We start from the raw sequence: 19,905 nt of genomic DNA on the forward strand, positions 1-19,905 counted from the left end.
TATTGTTCTTGTTCTTTAAAAGCTACTATAATTTAAAATGTATCTTATCTGTGTGAAAAAAAAAATGAATTAGCTTCTGTAACAAATAACACATGGTAAGCAAAAACTGTCCTGCTCTGAATCGTACATTTCTTCAGATAATATATTGGTCAGGGGCGTAATTTACAGGGGCAACACAGGGGGCACGTCTCCTACACTTTTTCAGAAGACGGGATTAGACGCCTCTTTTTTTCACTGTGCAAAAACTAATTTTATCTTGAAAAGAAAGAAAGAAAGAAAGAAAGAAAGAAAGAAAGAGAGAGAGATAAAGGTATGGAAGTTGAAATGGTGTTTGTACCTTATGTATTGCAGGAAATACACAGATAATGCATAGAGAGCATGGAAATCATGACATTACCTTGAAAACTAAAAAGAATTTTAAAAATCTGTATAAAATCTTTAAAAGTGGTAAAAGTATCTATTAAAGTGGAGCTTGGAGTGTCTACTTTAAACATCGTGAGAGGAGGTACATTTTGAAACCTTGAGCTCCATAGAGTTTATGGAGTGAATGAAGTTGCTTGATTAATGTTCTTACTCTTCACATTTGTACTCATAAGTTGGCTTTCAAAGCATTCTTGAAGGTTGGGGTTATCAGAACTTTGATAAAGATGGACCCTGGAGTTAGATATATTATCAGTGTTGAGCATCTTTATTCATTTCTAGCACTTGGACTGAACATGACCTGGATGATGTTTGCTCTTTAAAAGTATAAAGGAGATATAATTTTGCATACTAAGTTACATATTAATATGAAAAATGCATTTTACTCCTCAACACATTTATTGCACCACATTCATTGATTTTGGGCAATGGTTTTTAATTAATGTGATGGCTTGAACCATGCCAGTATACCAGCCTATGACAATTTTGCATTAATCAGCCTCTAGAGTTTAGTTCTGCAATAAATACATATTTTGATATTCATATTGCTAGGACAGATATAAGGGCACTATAGTGCAAATTTGAACTTAATCCAAGCAATTGGTAAAAAAAAATGACACAAGATTAAGTACACCGATAGGGTCAGTCAATATTGATCAATTTTATCACTTTTTGCCATATAAAATATTTTTGTCACGACCATCCATCTGAAAAACTAAAGCCCTTTTTGAGGATTTGTGCCTGTACTAAGCATGGCGCCCCCACCTTTGAAATCCAAATTCCACCTTTGATATTGGTTGTAATTCACACTATTATCGGGATTGTGCAATGACAGAATGAATGGTTGTGTGTGTTTGTGTTTGTTTTTGTATTTATTACTGTAGTGTTAGCTTTTTTTAATGGTGATGCACTGGCTGTTTGACACTTTTTAATTTCGTTGTACATGTCACATGTTACAGTGACAATAAAGGACTATTCTATTCTATTCTATTCTATTCTACTATATTGTGGATTATATCCAAAATATGTCTTCAGAGCCAGGCTGCTGCTGGTGTCAGTCAGACTCTGTTATTTTGATTAACTGCAAAATAATTTGGGAATAAGCAAATTAAAGCACACTAAACTGAAATGATACAATTCTTAAAGTGGGAGCTACATTATTACCTGTGTCAAGAGCAACGAGCAAACTTTGCCTACTTACACATGTACCAGATATGGAGCAAAATTAGCATACAGCAGGTAGGCGTAGAAAGTTTCTGGCTATCCGACAAATGTAAGGTACATATTCACTTGTTCTGTTGTGGTCTCCACCAACTCCTGAGAGATGTCTGGCTTTGTGGGTGCTACATGTTCCACTTTGATCACCGGCTTGTTGCTACCTTTGTCTGTGTACTACTGTGGCTTTATGGATTTATTGATTAGCACTGCTTTAAATGTAAGAATTTTCTTTAATTCGACAAGATGTAATGAATATGATGAGTGATTTTTACTTCATCTTTCACTTACTTTTAAATGTTTCTTTGATAGGCACAGGCTCAGGCAGATGCGCTGTTCTGCTGTGTGTGAGAGATGAAACGTTCTCTCTCCAGCTAGCATGCAAACAGTCTGAGCTACGAACAATCCGTCTGCACCACCAGACAAAATACCATCGCCTGCAGGAAACAGCGATCAAAGTTTAGCTATTGACTGGGGATTGCTTTTGTGTGTGTGTTTATGTGTGTCTGTGTGTGTATTTTGTCCAGTAGGGGGAATTCACTGCTATTGGGCACCTACGGCATGCAACCCTGCTTGGCTTTTATTACCCTTGGAAGTCCTTTTAACTCCTTCGGCAGGAAATGAAACACTCGAATGGCTCTATTGCAAAGTGCCGGAGCCATTTGCAGCCAGGGCCGTGACATTCCCGAGCATGTGTTCCATATAAAGAGAGGCGCTGGGAGTCACAGGTGCATGCTGACAGGGTGTGTGTGGTATGTGTGTATATGTGTGTGTGCTTGATTGAATGTATATGAGAGTAGAGAGGGAGTGCAAGCAAGTGAGTAGATAAAGAGAGAGAAGCAAAGAAAGTATTTTGGTGTTTACTGAGGCCTTACAGTCACCCGTGGGCAGTAAACGGAGAGCTGCTGCATTCCGGAGCCAAAGCCAGCTGCCTTCACTGACCGGTCAACGCTTGAAAACACACAGGGCAACTTTAAATATGGACACTGAAGTTCACTTTTCACTTCCAACTTTTCAGAAAGGACAACAAGGCTGTTGACTGCTGATTTTAAGTTGTGGTGTCTTTATTTCTGTTTTTTCTTTTGATTTGCTGACAAAGCTAGCTAACAAACTAACATCAGCCACCGTAAGAGAAATAAGGCTATAGCAACAAAAACCCAGAGCCACTGAATTGAACAATGGTGATTTTATTTATATGTGAATTAATAAGAGTTGGTTTTTTTTCTTTCAGAAGTTAAAAAGTGTCGCTTTAATGTCAATAAACACCAATAATGGCTGCCTTCACTGAACAGTTAATGAAAACACAGGGCAACTTTAGCTTAGATACATATATATGCTTAAGTTCACTTTTCAGTTTTAACTGCTGATTTTGACTCATGGTGTTTTTATTTCAGTTTTTTTGGGGGGGGGCTGACAAAGCTAGCTAACAAAGCTAACATCAGCCATTAAAAGCCACTGGTCATACCAGACCAAATACAGCTTTAGCAACAAAACCCCTAACTGTATACCGAATTAAACAAGGCCGACTTTCATTGATTATGAATTTGACTTTTAATCTGTGACAGGAAGAATAGTAGCCTAACAGTGTTGCTTTAATGTCAGTAAACAATAATTAAAGCGGTACTGACTGACCGGTCAATGCTCACAGGGTAAGCACTCAGGGTAACTTTAGCCCAATCATCAATGCTGAAGTTCACTTTTCAGTTGGACCTTCTCAGAAAGGACAAAATGTTTGCTAACAAAACTAGCTAACAAAGCTATCATCAGCCACCATTAGCTCCTGGTCATACCGGAGATACACAACTGTATTTTGGCTGAAGTTCACTTTTCAGTTAAAACTTTTTTAGGAAGAGGACAACAAGGATGCTGACTGCTAATTTTGAGTTACAGTGTCTGTTTTTTGATTTTGAATGCTTATGACTTAAACTTTTAATTTGTGAGAGGAAGAAATGTATTTATTCTTTTACAAGTTACAGTGTTGCTTTTATGTCAATTAACAAGCCCATTCCTAGTGTTGTGTGTATGTGTGTGTGTTTCCTTTTGCACCTGATGTATTTTTCAGCAAAAGAAAACTTTCAGTTTCATCAGCTGGCTTCCAAACTCCTTCATTATTGTTATCAGATTTTGCAGAGAGAAAAAATTATCAACATTTAAAGAAAGATGATGAATAATTGGGTGCGTTGCTCTGCTACAATGAGGACTTTGTAGCTTAACTTGAAAACACTGTGTGCTCTGAGTGCTTCGTAACGCTGCTAAATATGTATATTCTCATCGCAGCTCTTTTGTTCTGCAGGTCACACTGTTATTTGTCCCACGCTTCATCTGCCGCACCAGACTGACTACCTTAATTAGCGGCACTCACTGAGAGACATTAATAAGTGTCCAACAAACCTGAGATGGAATATATTAGAGTTCCATTTTCGTCGACAGTGACATTTCTCATCAACTACCCCTCAGGTCTGTAATTTCACTGAGCGAATACTCTGCGCCCGTGATCTGTCACCCTGTGGTGGTGGTGGCGGCAGCATGGAGACGGCTCAGGCGCTCGCACCATAATCTGGTCATGCACTGTAACTTATACATGGGGAATGCAATCCAATTTAGACAGGCACATGTACGTGTGTTGCTCTTTTATCAAGGTTCGCTGAGGCTTCTTCACAAAGCAAGCTCATGTAAATACATTAAAGGGATGTTTTACCCAAACTACACAAAAATATATGGTTTGCATTATTTGTCCACTCTCTGAGATATGTCAGATATATTTCTACTTCCACCCTGCACAATACAGGTGAGGGTTGGGTAGACTTTGGTACCTAATTTTGGGAATTAGTCTGTGCTACAAATCCTTAACATCCCGGCCATGCTCCCGTGTCTTGCTTGCCACCTGCTGATTAAAGTGAAAGGGGTTAGCCCCTAAGCTGGCAATCAAAGTTAGCCTCCCTTAAGGTGGACTGTTAAGGTGGATTAGCTGCTCTCAATGTAGTGACTATTTCAGTCGCCCCTAAACAGATAATGGAGAAATGTCTTGCTGCTATGTCTCCTGGGTTAGGGAGACAATTATTGGTCCCGACTTCAAGTTTACTTTGCTGTCATGGGTAGGGTAGTTTGGTAGGTGTCATTTATTATGTGATTTTGTTTGTATTCATATAATGTATTTAAAGGTCCAGCGTGTAAGATTTAGAGGGATATAGTGGCATCTACTGGTGAGGATTGCAGATTGCAACCAGCTGAAACTTCCCCCGGTTAGAATTCCTTCAATGTACACTGTTCAGAAGGTTTTTACCTGGAGCAAAATTATCTGCTGAGGTCTTTTTCTCTCTACAATAAACAGACCTGGTGTTTTAAATTGGTAAAGACACGGAATAAAGTTCAAAAAGATGCTCCATGACAAAAGGCCATGTCTGGAGCCAGTGTTTAGTTTGTCCGTTCTGGGCTTTTATAGAAATATGGCAGTGCAACATGGCAGGCTCCATGGACAACGACCCACCCCCATAAAAAAAAGAAAAAAAAAAAATTCTAAGGTTAAAAAAATATATATTTTCAGGTGATTACACACTAAAGACACTTTGCAATATAAGAAATCACATATATCAAATCTGGACAACAACCTAATCTATCTGCATGGCTTCTTTTGCAATTTGGGCAAAGTGACCCTTTAACATGCCTACATACAAAATATACTTTGGACATCTGCTGTATTTGTGCTGAGGATTGCTTAAAGTCACACTGAGGGACAAAGCAAAACTAAAAACTGGCCCCACTGTCACCACTGTATCATTATGTAACAGACTCCTGACCACAATTGGGCAGGAAAATGAAAGAGGCTGAGTATGCTTAGCTGCAGCGTTCTGAATGAACTGCTTGTGTTTCCTCAAAGGAGTTTATTTTGCATCCTTGTAAAGACTTGGTGATAAAGGGATCATAATAATCTGAGCCTTGCTGACACTTTGATAACTTGGCACGTTTGAGGCATTTGGCTGATCATCTCACCCTGAGTGACTCGCAGCGACAGAGCAGATTAACAGTTCTACGTCTTGCTTTAAGTCACAACAACAGACTGCTCAATGAGGTGAACCTTTACCTCAGCAGACTGTCACTCTAACCACTCGGCCAGCCTGCCGCCAACATGTAAACATGTGTACGTCTAGTCGAACATTTCAGCGTCTCGGCTTCCTGCTTCTTGCCTGCACAGAAACCCTTGTTTGTTTACAGATATCGTGAAACACACACACAAATTTTAATATCCCCAAAATGTTGATAAGTGCAACAATGCTCGGGGGGAAACTTGTTTAGTGGCCAACTCCTGCGAATAAATGAGTTGTCAAACGTGTCGGCTGATAAATGAGAGCGGCTGACGTCTGTGAGAGAAAAAGAAGAAGCGATTCCAGAAAGGTGAGGGTCTGACTGAAAAGCGGAGTTGCTATGTGGAAGGTAAACAGCAGATTGACTGCCAAAAAAGAAGAAGAAAAAAAAAAAAAAACATTGCCTCAATCTCTTTCTGCTGCCGCGCAGAGGTCTGAATAATTAAAGCCGTGTCTGTGTCTGCTCCGGGGGAACACAGCCTATAGGATGAAGCTGAATGCGAATCAGCGCTCCCTTTTTCAACTTCCACATATTCCCAACTGAGGCCAAAACATCAGAATGTTGCAACTTTTCACACAGCTTTCAGAATGAAATAATATCGCTCTCTGCAAATGTTCCAAATTAATAACACTGCATCCAAACACAAACAAACGGGCACGGACACAGAGAGTCTGTGAAATAAACAAAAATAATCCACGGAAAATAAGGAAGAGAAAGAAAAACGGAAAATTAATAGAGTTGTAATTATAATAATAACAGTAACGTCACTATTAGTTAATAGTATATAAACATAATCATATTTGGAAAAATAAGATTATTATATGTGCACAGGAATCAAATGTGCTTGAACTGTGAAGTTACAGTTAAATACAGTAATTTCACAGGAACATACTGTTATATCAGTAATTTAATTGGCTTTAATGAGAGGTTACAGTTAAATATATTAATTCTACAGAAGCATACTGTTAAATCACAGTAATATATGTAGCGTTACTGAGATTACAGTGAAATACAGTAATTGTACAGAAGCATATTGCTAAATCACAGTAATGTACATAAATTGTGAGGCTAAACAGATTCATTAATTTACGAGAGTGTATTGTTATATCACAGTAATGTAATGGGCTTTAATTGTGAGATTACAGTTAAATACACTAATTTTACAGGAGCTTACTGCTAAATCAAAGTAACATGGAGTTCAACAGTGAGGTTACAGCTTAACATAGTGATTTTACAGGTGCATACTACTAAATCATAGTAATATGCACACATAACTACTGTGAGATCACAGTAACTTAGTGTGAAAGTAATGCAATAAGTAGCCAGTAAATTACTGTAAATGTGTAATCAAATATTTTACAGTTTGGTTTTAGTGTTGGTTTAACTCTCATCTCCTTGGACATAATATCTAAGAGAATATTTCTGGTTGCCCAGCCAGTAGAACCACCTGCTATTCAGCTGCTGCAACAAAGGAACAAAGAAAAGACAGATATTTCCGTGTGTGTCTGAACTGCACATCTTCAATCTCAAGACACTTTTTGCTGATGTCTTACTTTTCCTTTGGTCCACAACTGGATGCTGACTCCCCTTTTTTCCAAATTCTCTGTAATATTTAGTTGCATGTCGCAGGCTGCTGTAGACATCTACATCCCTGTGATCCCCAAGAGGCTCTTGAAGTATTATATATTATATTGCTAGGATGTGAGAAGAGATTTCTACAGCTGATTGTTTTGGATTGATTCTTTTGTATTGGCTGTGCTTCATCTTAAGAGCCAGATATACCACACAAAGGAGTATATCTGGCAGAGGCAGCGGATGTACATGCTGTTCTGCTTATACTGTACATCAGGAATGTCCTTACATGTACAGACAGAGCCGCCGGGGCATAGACAAAATTTATGTCACACAGACCCTCACATATGGTGACTACATGAACACTACAGTATAATTTGAGGTTCCTTTGTATCGTGACATGTAAATTAACTCTGATCTGGTTTTGGAGCATAACTATGGTTCAGAGTTACTAAAACTGGGATTTTATTACATTTCCCAACCAAATGCCAAAACATCGACTTTGCACACAAGAGTTTTTATAAATGATCTTTTCCTCACTGATCACCATTAACATTGTGGACCAGGAATTCTTTCCAATCTTGTGACCAGGAATGAAAGTAAGTCGTTACAGTCTGCTACTCTGTACCACAATAGGGGACAGCAGCTGCCTGCCAAAACCCACCATCATTCCCAGGTCGTCCAATACTGACACCTCACCGTTAGCAACTTTCAGACCCCCTTAGCAACTTTACGGTATTTCTAAAAAAAACAGCGACTTACAACCAATTTAGCGACTTATTTAGACCTAGGAAAAAGTTATAATTTATTCTGAGCATGCAGCTCAATCGCAGTGACCGACTCTTCTGCCAGCAGAGCAGGGTCTGCCTTTTCCTTTTTCTCTCCTCTTAAGCCGTGCACACAGTGTGGGGCAGGCAGGAGGACGCTGCTCCCCACAGGAGTGGCAGTTATAGCTACTGTACACCCATTTTTACATTCTTATACATACATACTGATTTCTTAATAGTTTTGTACAAATAAATAAGCAAATGGTAAATGGACATTTGTATATTTCTAGTCATCCGAACACTCAAAGCGCTTATTACACTACGAGTCACATTCACACACACACATTCATACACTGGTGACCATTAAGGTGCCACCTGCTACTCAGTTTTTAACACACTCACACACCGATGGAACAGCCATCGGGAGTAATTTGGGGTTCAGTATCTTGCTCAAGGATACTTCGACATGCAGACTGGATGAGCTGGGGATTGAACCGCTGACCTTCCGATTGGTAGACGACCTGCTTTACCTCTGAGCCACAGCCACAAATAAATACATAGTTTTGGATGAATAATAAATAGTTGACTCTTTATAACAGGCCTATACACAGTACAGTATTATATTTTCTCTGATTCGTCTTCTCTGATATGTAAATAATTCTTTTGAGCATATATAGATCTGCTGCACCTGTTCTCTTTTGGGAAAGTAAATCACGTTAGATAAAGTGGGACATAGTGCACTTCATTCTCAGTTGGATTTGTGCAAACATAGCTCTGTTCAGTAACCTGGAGCTCTTTTTATTTTGAGATTTGTTTGAGTGAGAGAGACAGAAGGTCCTGTGATCTGCTGCAGTTTTGGAGAAAAGTAAAAAGTTATTGAATAGTCAATGTTTTATTACGAACATAAAAAAAACTCAGACAGAGAGCTATAAACTGTTCGATTGCTGTTTGAATTAAGTTGTAATTTTCCTCTAATTTACAACTAAACTAACTGTTGTGACTTTAAAAGTTTGGTCAAATTTCACAAGTTACTCTGTGACACTTATACCATTTAAATCAATCATTTGCTTACATGACGCCAAGTGTTTCTAATTCTTTTCTACACCATACAGAATGTGTGTGTTCAGGGGCGCATGAAGCTGGAGGTGGGAGGAGAACAATATGAAGCAATGAAGGTTGGGCAAGTAGTGCCGCAAAGAACCTAAATCACCTTCATCCCTGCTTGTGACATAAAATGGTCACATGTAATGGATTAGACTGGCATTATTCTATAGGTTTCTTCCCATTACAATCAACAATGTGTTAGTCTGTCTCTCCACTTTCTCAACTTCTCTGTGGCAGTTTCAAATGTGCAGATTAATCCACATTTGGTGCTCTAGCAGCAGGAAGGTGTGTGTGTGGCATTTAGTCAAAATAAATGTGTGTGTTCATGATAATAAAGGAACATGTGACCTAGTGCTACTGATTTGTTTTTAATAGTTTTTGGACAACTAGGCCTGACAAGATAATTAGGTTATCGAGTGATTGTACAATATATGGACATGACCCTAATTATTTTGCTGACCTCGATATTGCCTGTTGAGTTAACATGCGTGTTTGTTCACATAAAAATCAAAAATCATTTTCAACATGATGTCAGAATAAATAGCAGGGTTTTCCCGACCATTATAAGACGTAGGCGTAGCAACTCTACCTTTGTGTCTCCTTACACTCGCCTACTTGCCTGAGTCTGAAGAAAAATAAAACAACACTTCGAAGATGGCACAGTGTAGCTTACCGATAGCCTGCAGCTACACTTTTGGAGTGGAAGGGGCACTGATAGTCCTGATAGTTGTTAGCTTGCCAACCCCTGGCAATAAGCCAAAAAGTCTAGTGTTCTGCTGTCCGCCCCTGGGAGTCAACTGCAGCACATCCGTAGTGTTACTGAGGTAGCTGCGGTGTACTCTGAGCTTTGCTAAACATGTCTATTATTCACAAGAGACATCACTTGGATTTGTTTTTGAAAGCCAGATTTTATATTAAGTCTCAAACTGAGCAACGTATCTTCATAAGATCTGTTTAATCTCTTACGAAAATGCACATACAACGGTTCATATGATCTATCGAAAAAACACCCCACAAATGATGTTGTGTACTTAATGTAAAGATATGTAGGTTAGGTTAAAGATAAGAAACATGGTGAGGACATGCCTTAAAATGACTTGGTTCAAAACTGTTCTGAGCACTGGTCTCCTGGGGGAAAGTCCTAAGTTTTTTGACCAATCCACCACCACAAATTATTTGCTGCCGCCACAAATTATTTGCTGCCATTATTATTGCTAATTAGTGTTACTCCTATCATGCTACTATCATTTTAGAATACTTTCTTGTATACATGAACAGGTGTTAATTACTTTATATTAATATGTTAAAAAAAATTTCAATTCCAACATCTGAATATCTTTAAGAATTAAAAGTTCACTGCTCTTTAAGTTGTACTTGCATAATTAAAATATTATATTATCATTATACCAGTGGCCTAAAATGGTTCCTAAAAGAAAATAATGTTGTTTTCCACAATTATTTTCGGGCCAATATATTGCCAGAAAGAGTAGTTATCATGACAGGCCAATGGACAACAATGGAGCTCTATGGCACAGAGGCATAGGACATATCAGACACACAGTACTTGCTAGTGGGACACAATCATTGTCGTTTTCAGTCTTTTCACACAATTTGTTGACAAGAGGAAGAATTCATGCTGAATATCAACACGGAATATCAGCTATCTGCAGCCATCAGCCCTCCAAACCCCTACTGGTTGTGAGGCCTATTCTTGACTACAGCCCCGCATGGATGTGTCTGCCTGTGTCCTTTCCAAGGCAGTGAAACAGCCCGTTGCTCTGACAGGCTGCCTGCACAGAGAGAAAGGACTGTCCAATGGCTGCGATAGGGACCAAGTGAAGGGGAAAGAGGCAACGCCAGCTTCTGCGAGGGAGGGCTCATTCAAGCACGGCAGATTCGGGGGGATTTAGGGAGCTCGTCTGCCAGCAATAAAAGGCTGAAACAGGATACTTGGTGAGATTAATTACCTAGATAGGCCACGATAATGCCATTTAAATGGGAAAGTAATTAAAGTGCACCTTCCATGAAAATTATTCATTGCTGACGGATTGGGTGACAGACAAATCAGGAGGCATTTACAGAAAAGCTACAGGTTAAGTGCTCCGAGCTGCTGCTCTGAGACCACCACAGTTTTATTGCAGCTGTTGAATCTTACTGCTTTGCCCAGCTCTCATCAAATTACTGTGAGCATGTGGAGCGGGGGGGTGACGGCGGTGAAAAGAATGGGCTCCCAGGTAACGTAAAACCGGGGACAAATGCTACAAAGGAGGATCCGCTTAACTAGAAAATTACACTGGCTGGCACTGGTCAGTGGGGACTGCTCAGAATCAATCAATCCTTCTGTTTAAGGCCACCATGGCAGATTAGAACACAAAAAGGGATAAATCAATGGCCTTATTGTTCCCCAAGTGTTACTTTCACAAATGCACCGAACAATATCCATTTAGTGATGATAAAGTGTCAATAAAGTGGCCGTATAGATTACCACCAAGGAGCCCGGGCATCAATTTGCACCAATGAACATTTATTCTTTTAATGATCATTACTTTCTTGTAGAGGTAAATAATTATCAAATCATGAAAAAAAACTCTACTATTTTGCTTTCTAAACTCCAGACACTAAACTGCTGGAGGACAGCGAGGCAGACTTTGACTGAAGCAGTCAAACAAAACGGGAATATTTGCTTCTCACGCAATGCAAGGGCACAGAGGCTTTTCAGATCAAAGTAAAATGCTTAGCTTACATTCTTGTGTGCCTCAATGCTTTTTTTTTCTCCCTTTTGCACTGAGATTGTACTGAAGGGAATAGCCTGTTGTTCTCTTTGAATGTTTAATTAGATTTGAACTTGAGGGGGACTATAACATCATCTTACATTCACACAGTGTTGCACAACAAATGGAGCGCAGAATAGCTCGAAATAAACACTAAAGATAACTCTGTTTGCTGATTTTGAAATTCCTCCGATGTAAAAAGTGTGAAACTTGTTATCTGACACGAAGCTCGATTAAAAATTCAATATTATGACTCTATCTTATCAAGTGTAGGTTATCATCTGTGGTTTGGAATGACAGCAATGGCATTCTTGGCACTCAGAGGCAATCTAGTCTAAAACTCCTTTTAGACATTCAACTCATTCTCTTAATGGCAATTGTACATGTTAGTTTCACATCTGAAAATGTGCCCCAGTAACTTTTTCAGAAAAGTTATGATGACAACCATAACATATACTGTGGTAGTTGGTTGCTGTGGTGGTGTATGCCTTTTTACTCCCATATGTGACATGGGCGTGTTCAAGCTAAAGCCGAGTGTTAAAGTTGCTTTTTAAATGCTGTTTCACCCCAAGCTTGGATTTTGGTCTGAAACATTTGCACGGAGATATATAAAAATCAATTTTTTTAGCTTCTGAAGGATGCTTGCACACTCCTGCAGGCCTTTTATATGGGGGGAAAAATATTGAGACGGACCTTCATTTCAGCTGATTTCCACCTGCTGAAATATATGCTTGACCAATGAAATATTTTTTTCCAACTAATGTCATACCTCCAGGTCATGGTTAGCTTGCTACTGAAACAAAAAAATATGTGATGAAGGTCATAATGTAGCTGAAATGCACCTGCTAACTTACTGTGGTTCATGGAACAGTGCTAGTCACATTAACAAGCATTAGCATCAAACTTGGAATTTAGAGAAATGTAAGGTTGTTGTTTTTTTGTTTTTTTTTTAAACAAAAATGGACATGCTAACATGGATTGCGGCTTGCGAAACAGCTAGCATTAGCATCAAATTTGGGGTCAGAGAAATGTAGACAATTTATTTATTTTTTGACAAAAATGGAACACTGCAATGCAGAACGAGACTAGGAATATGAGTAAATTAGCTAGCTTAGCTAGCCAACAACCCAGTTTTATACATACAGCAGAAGAACAACTGCTTGGCAACCAGGACAGATCTTTAATTGAGACAGGCGTTTATTTGTCAAAATGTGTAGCCACACTGGGCTAGTAAAAGGGACTGGGTGTTTAATTGGGATGAGGCTTTTAATTGAAGTTAGGGTCATTTGTACCAGACCCAGTCTGCACTGTTGTCATGGGGAAAATTCGTATGTGGATTTTCCATATTCATGCACCACATACACCACACTCTTCTACACCCTCTTTCGTGGTAGGTGCCAAATGTTGTGCAGACATTGTGGCTCTTTCTGTAAATGTCCTAATCAAAATTTATGTAATGGACACCTTCATGTGAATAACAAAAAGCCAGAATTTTAACAGATAGGTTGAATAAGCAATGTTATGTATTCCATGGCTGAAAGAGGCGTTACACAAAGACAGACATCTAGATTTTGAAAAGATGTCTTTATCTTATGAGGTGTTTTGGAATGAAGACCACAGCATTTTGAGGCATTTCTAGTCCGACTTACCTCAGTCTAAATAATGCATTGGCTGAGGCAATCCCACTTTTTTCTGCTCTGACTCACCCATGGAGCCTGTGGATACTTTAGAGCACTGCTCAACTATTGTAAAAGTTGCTATCAGAGTGTAACAGGCTTTGTGCTGCTGGCTAATACAAGCAGTCAACATTAAAATCAATTTCCACAGGCTCTTCCTTTCACTCATTATATTGTTTATACCTCTTGCCAATCGCACCTAAGCCCCATTTCACTGGTCTCAAGCTGAACGTGTATACACAGCATGTACACACACACGTACACACACACATGGGTCCTGTAGCCTTTCCCATAACCAATTTCGAATCCTATTTCTGTGCCCTTCTCCATAGTGATTTTTCTGGCTCGAGATGTGAACATCCGCTTGAATAAATATTAATGGTTATTCTATGAGCAGTGCCCACTCACAAGTGTGCTGGAAGAACAAAAGGCCTTGTTTACAAGTGCGCTTGAGGAAAGCTAAGGCATGGAGGGCCTCCGAGGGCGGCTCTGTGGCACTGTCGACTCACAATGGAGTGCTGATTGAAACGCACTCTTAACTTCCAGCGTACAGCGGTGGTGAAGACGGCGAAAATCCTCAACATGACGGATTTCTATTCAACCTCGGCGAGGACGGAGCTGGAGAAATCAAGCTTATGAACTCGCAGCCTCTACTTAAACTCATTTAAGACAGAGCTGAGAGGTAATTAGGTTTCTGGGAACAATAAGCACTCAGCACCTTGTGTAGCTCCAGCCTCGCTCCAGACATTTCCTTTGGTGTAATTAGGGGAGGTGTGAATTCCTCATCAGATGGATCACCATCTGCATTCGCACACTGTGTGTTCATTCCCCCAGTCCCAAGCCACAAGTATATGTTCATGCTGATTATCATGCAGGAGGTAGAGATGGGGAGGGGATGGAGGAAAGGCCTTCTCTTTTTAAAGGTGCTTTCAGTGCTATGGGGCTCCAGTGCCTTGCCATGCAAAGGTTAATCAATTCTGAATGATGAGCCATAAAAGCTTTAATAATGCAGTCATTCTCTAATGAGTGGTCCTGCATGCTCGCTCAGGAAGGACCGATTGTTTTAGGAAGCTCCGATGTTCCAATTACAAAGCGCTCAAGCATTTCCTAACAGCCCAGCGAGCGCTGGACACAGTGAGGGTCCAGTGAGCAGGACAATGAGCCCTGCAGTGTGGAGCTAATGTCTGCTCAAGGAGGGAACAGAGAGAGAGCCATCACATGGCCATCAATATCAACCTAATGCCAACTATTGACTTGCACTCCAGCCGAAACCTACAGAGTTTTGACTGTAGTTCCACCTTTCTCAGATCTCAGAAACTGGCTCTGAAACCAGCTTTGCTTTACAGCAAATGACAGCTTTAAAAACGTCACAGAGTACATAATGATGGATGGATGAATCAACAAAGTGTCTGATAGTGACATTAGACACTGCTGTTAATGTCCCTTTTGCGACTAAAAGTTAACCTTTTTCTTTTAACCAACTTTCTCCAACTTTAACCAAACAGTTCTTCTTTAACTATGAACATAAAAGTTCCTTAACCTTTACAAAGCATGATCTTTCTCTAACTCTAATCAAGAGAAAGGTCATTCTTGAACTTGGAAACAGCACCATCATCTCTTATGTTGTGACTAATGTTCCATACTAGGGTCATGTGATGACAGCAAACCATCTTCATGAGAACTGAATGAGATTTGGGATGCAGTGTAAAGGCTCTAAAAAAAAACCTAAGTCGACCTTGAGTTAAGATTATTTTGTCAAACCTAACCAAGTTCTTGTGCCTAAACTGGCCAAGAAAGAATCATAAGGTAAAGTCAATTAGGCCCTGTTTACACCTGGTATTAACATGCGTCTGGGGTGACCCGATCAGACAGCTGACAGTCTGTCTGTCCACACCTGGAGTTTGAATGCGTCCCTTCATGTGATCGGATCTCAGTTCACCGCTCTATTGCTAAGACCATATGCTTTGTCTTGGCTGTCAGGAGGCTGCAGTTCACTTCCTGTGCCCAGTGTGCCAGAAATTAAAGAAAGGAGAACCACCTTCGAATATGGTCTGTGCAATCAGATCTCAAGACACATTGAGGACACATTGGGTGCATTCTAGGGCTGAACTGATACCTTTACGATATCAACCTAGGCTATGTGTCAGCCCTGTGATAGTCTGGCGACCTGTCCAGGGTGTACTTCACCTCTGGCCCAATGTCAGCTGAGATAGACTCCAGTCCCCCACAACCACTAACAGGATAAGCACTTACAGATAATAAATGAATGTTTGCCTCCATTCACATGATGGGTTTCAAATGAAGTGACTGCCCCGGTAATGGTACCGGTATTGTAATTTTGTCCACTTGTGATCCAATCACTCAAGACGCATGTTAATAACAGGTGTAAATTGGGCCTTAGAAATGAGGTTTTAGATTACTCGTTGCCAGTGTGGTGGAATCCCTTTGATTTAAGTCCATATTTCTTAAACAAATCTCTCTGAAGGTAATGTGCCTGTCACTCTAGCGTACTAGCCGGAAAACATTCATGCAGGGCCACTGAGCAAATACTGACCTCTTATCAAGTATCTCATATCACTCAGTTATGCCATGCATGAAACAATCATAATAAACCTGTGCGGCCATTCTTCTGCACGTTTGATTTATTCTTTTCACTGCCATCTTCTGTAATTTCAGCCTTCATTTGAAGGTATTATTCTGTCCCAGAGCTGTCCTACCATTGAACAGATGGAGTGGGCTGCCCTGCCTTGAAGAGCTACTAACCCAGAAGGAATTTGATTAGTCGGGGTTTCAAAGAGGAGTTTTACTATAATATATACCAAATAGGGTTTTAGAGACTAGTCCCCCCTAATACCCTAAAAATACTTGGGCAAAATAAAGGCATTCTGTATGTTTTGGAATGGAAATGATCACTTACAGATATTGACTGGCACAAACTAATCACAAATCAAAATTTAATGGATTTAATCAACAAAATTATCAGCAACCTGATCCACGCTGCCCAATTACACTGATTATAGTGTTATAGCATTTTAAATGGCACCATTTACTCAAAATAATAAACATGACACTAACTTGGCCGAGCATGCCACTCTCTTCCACAATAGCTAATGGCTAAATATTCCGCCGGGTTAACTGAGTAATTGTCTGTTGTCAACATGCCACGTATAATTATGAGTGACTCTAAAAGAGCATGTGCTAATTGTTTTTTTCTGGCTTTTTCCTGCAGGTTGTCCTCCTTCCGCCATCCTCGTGTCCTTGGCCATGCAACCCCTCGGCACCTTCCAGCGCGTGTCTCTGTCACGAATCGAGCGTCACGAAATACATCATCCCCAACACTACACCCCACACACATCCATTCAACTAAATGCCTCTTTCTTTCTATCTCTGTCACGGTACCAACATCTTGTGAACTGACATTTACTGTGTGATAGGCTGTTTTTGAGCAGCTTCACCTCACATTTAAGTGACAACATGGATGTGAATGATGATGTGAAAGACAGCAGGACATGACTGGCCATCACCCGGCAGAGAGACAGAGGTTATATATCCAGCTAAAGCTTTAGTTCTTTCTTTGCAGCCTTCTTTTAATCACCATAGTCAGAACACTATTTTGGGCCAACTGTGTTTCATGGATGCTCAAGCATGAAAGAGGAATCTTGTTGGGTGGATCCATAGAAATAATGAATAAAAAAGGCTTTAGAGTTTGTCACCGCAAAATACAGCATTTTAATTACGGTAGATTCCCTAGACACGGAGCTGCAAATACAGCACTGGCTCTTTAGGCACCAGTGGGAGTCTGCATCATTGCTAAGCTAATAATGTTGGCCACTGTAGTGCTGATATACACATTAAATTAATCTGGGTAATATGCATGCTGGATATATTATGGATAATATCAGACTACGGTCATTAATGCTAATGGGGAATCATTACCGTAGTTTGCATATGAGAGGTTTTCAAAATTAAACTGTCAATCGGCTAATGCCTAATGCTCTCTCAGCTGGAGCAAAGGGTGAAGTGTGCATAGCCTGGTGTGAGCCAAACATTTCCAACTTTAGCCTTACAGAAATTGTTCATTCAACATTTTGGGAAATGTGATTGACAGTATTTATTTTCTGTCTTTGAGTCAGACAAAAAGATCTATATCAGTCTCATGTCTGTGTAAATGAACCGAAGTCAGGATGTGGTTAGCCTAGCTTAGCAGCTATCATTTCTAAAAATCACGATTTGTACCTTGTAAGTTTGATTAATTATCAAAAAGCTGGTAGATAATAACCTTAAGTTCATAAAATGTACCCGAATTTATGAATATGTAGCATGGTACCACGGACTTTCCTGCAAATTGTACGTGGCAATGTCTGCTGTCACAAGTTAACAGGGAAATCACTGTTGCTATGAGCTAGTCTGACCAGCTAGAAGCTAGTTGGTACGCCTCTTGTGGTTGACTAGCCTGGTCAAGTAGCCTTTTAGCCATGGCAGTGTTGGTTAAAATATGACATCATTAGACAGAATAGAAAATGAATATTGGGGAGAAAAAAAGCTAAATGTTTGCACTATGTCAAACCAGGCCAAAATTTTGTTAATCGACCCAAGATCTTTTTTTTTTTTTCCATCCATCCTGAAGCTGCCTAAGTGGGTGGAAATTCACCCAATCTGGCAACATGTCTCGGCCGTAAAATTTTCCACCCCAGATCCATTTATTTTTGGCATGCCATGTAAACCAATGAGGAGCCACCAGGGAAATCTAAACATATTACACACATACAAAAAGTATGCCTCTCAGCACACAGACAAAGACATAGACAGGACTTTTTCACTAGCCATTGCACCGTTCTGTAATAATTCCTTTAAGAAATTTAAACACACACACACACACACACACACAACACAACAAAACACACAACATGCATTTTACAATTTGAATTGCAGGAGGAGTGGTGCCCAAAAGCCCTTAATGGACCACAAGCCACTGACCGGTTCCCAGCTCAGTAATTGAATTGTCGATTTTATGTTTCTGTTTGTTTATGGGTTAAATAAACAAGATACAATGTGCTCATTAGTTTGATATAAGAGTCCTTACCTGCTTGACCGGTAGCGATGCTAACTGCTGCAAACAGCCTCTGGGTGCGGCTCAGGTCTGACACCCCGTTGACAGCCTCCACCTCAAAAGTGTAGTTGGCGTGGGCGAGCAGGTCCATTATGGTCACATATGTGTCCACTAATCCTGACTGTGCGGGAGAGAATCCCACATTCGGCCCACATGGAACACACTCCTCGGGTTCCCAGCTGCAGCGACGGCATATAACCCTGTAGGTGACGTCGTTGCGCCCGCCCGTGTCGGCCGGCGGGCTCCACTCCAGGCTAACAGTGGTCTGGTTGATGTTGTAGACCAGGTTCTGTGGCGCAGAGGGAGGTCCTGTCAGGGGTGGACACGGAGGAAGCCAGAATTAAATAACTGAGTGCCAAGGAAAGTGACAGCCAAGAGTGTGCATTGACTGAATCTGTGCTTTCACTGTTCTCTGATAAAAAAATAAAAAACACTACAAGACCTACAGGACATGCCAGCTCCAGCCCTAGAGCCAAACACTGACACTCAATTATAATAAGACTCAGATCCAGTAGAAAAAAAAGAAAAAAAGAAAAAGTACAGGTACACTGAAAAGAAGTCAGCTCTAGCAGGCACCAAGGTCAGTGCTGTGAAATCAAGAAGTGGAGCCAGACTTTCAAAGGGAGAATAATTTCATAGAGGACTTCATGCAAAACAGTTTTTATGTCACTATTTTTTATGAATTGTCATTACAGGGACTGCGCACCCATTTAACATACTCAACCTCTGTTTCCCCTCATCGCTCCATCCTCCTTAACACTGTAAAATCTCCTAATTAAATTGATTAGGAGATTTCACAGTGTAAAGGCTTTTTCAGTTTAAGGTCAGGTCTACTTAAAATGTCTAGTTATCACATTCAGGAACATTTTAAAACGTATTATTTATTGTATGCCTTGTAACTAAAATTGGTGAGTGGACTAAATGTTTCATTGATTGTTTGCTTAATGGGACTCAATGTGAAATTCAGAGCTAATGAGTTGTCTGCACACAGTTTACAACATGGAGGTGGCCGAGCTGGCAGCTAGCCGCTAACGGTGCTAGCTCTATAAACAGTGCTCAACAGTGGCAACAGTGTTGACTGTTACTCGGGGGTAACTGGAAGGGTGGACGCCCTGCCTCAACAACACAAACGTCCAGATATTAGCCGTACCCCCATACCCACCATACGCAGTGCAAAGCGGAAGCTG

At 40.2% G+C, this 19,905-nt stretch overlaps 1 protein-coding gene across 7 annotated transcripts in view; it reads right to left on the reverse strand.

Moving 5' to 3' along the window:
* Positions 1-19,905, reverse strand: part of epha7 (eph receptor A7) — a 123,559-nt gene that overhangs the window by 61,812 nt on the left and 41,842 nt on the right. For all 7 annotated transcript variants that reach the window (XM_050057675.1, XM_050057672.1, XM_050057674.1 and 4 more), the window contains exon 5: positions 18,692-19,027. In XM_050057675.1, the coding sequence (XP_049913632.1) occupies positions 18,692-19,027 (336 nt within the window). The remainder of the gene's footprint in view (positions 1-18,691; positions 19,028-19,905) is intronic.

The sequence above is a fragment of the Epinephelus moara genome, chromosome 12 (assembly GCF_006386435.1).
Source record: "Epinephelus moara isolate mb chromosome 12, YSFRI_EMoa_1.0, whole genome shotgun sequence".
Classification (NCBI taxonomy): Eukaryota; Metazoa; Chordata; class Actinopteri; order Perciformes; family Serranidae; genus Epinephelus; species Epinephelus moara.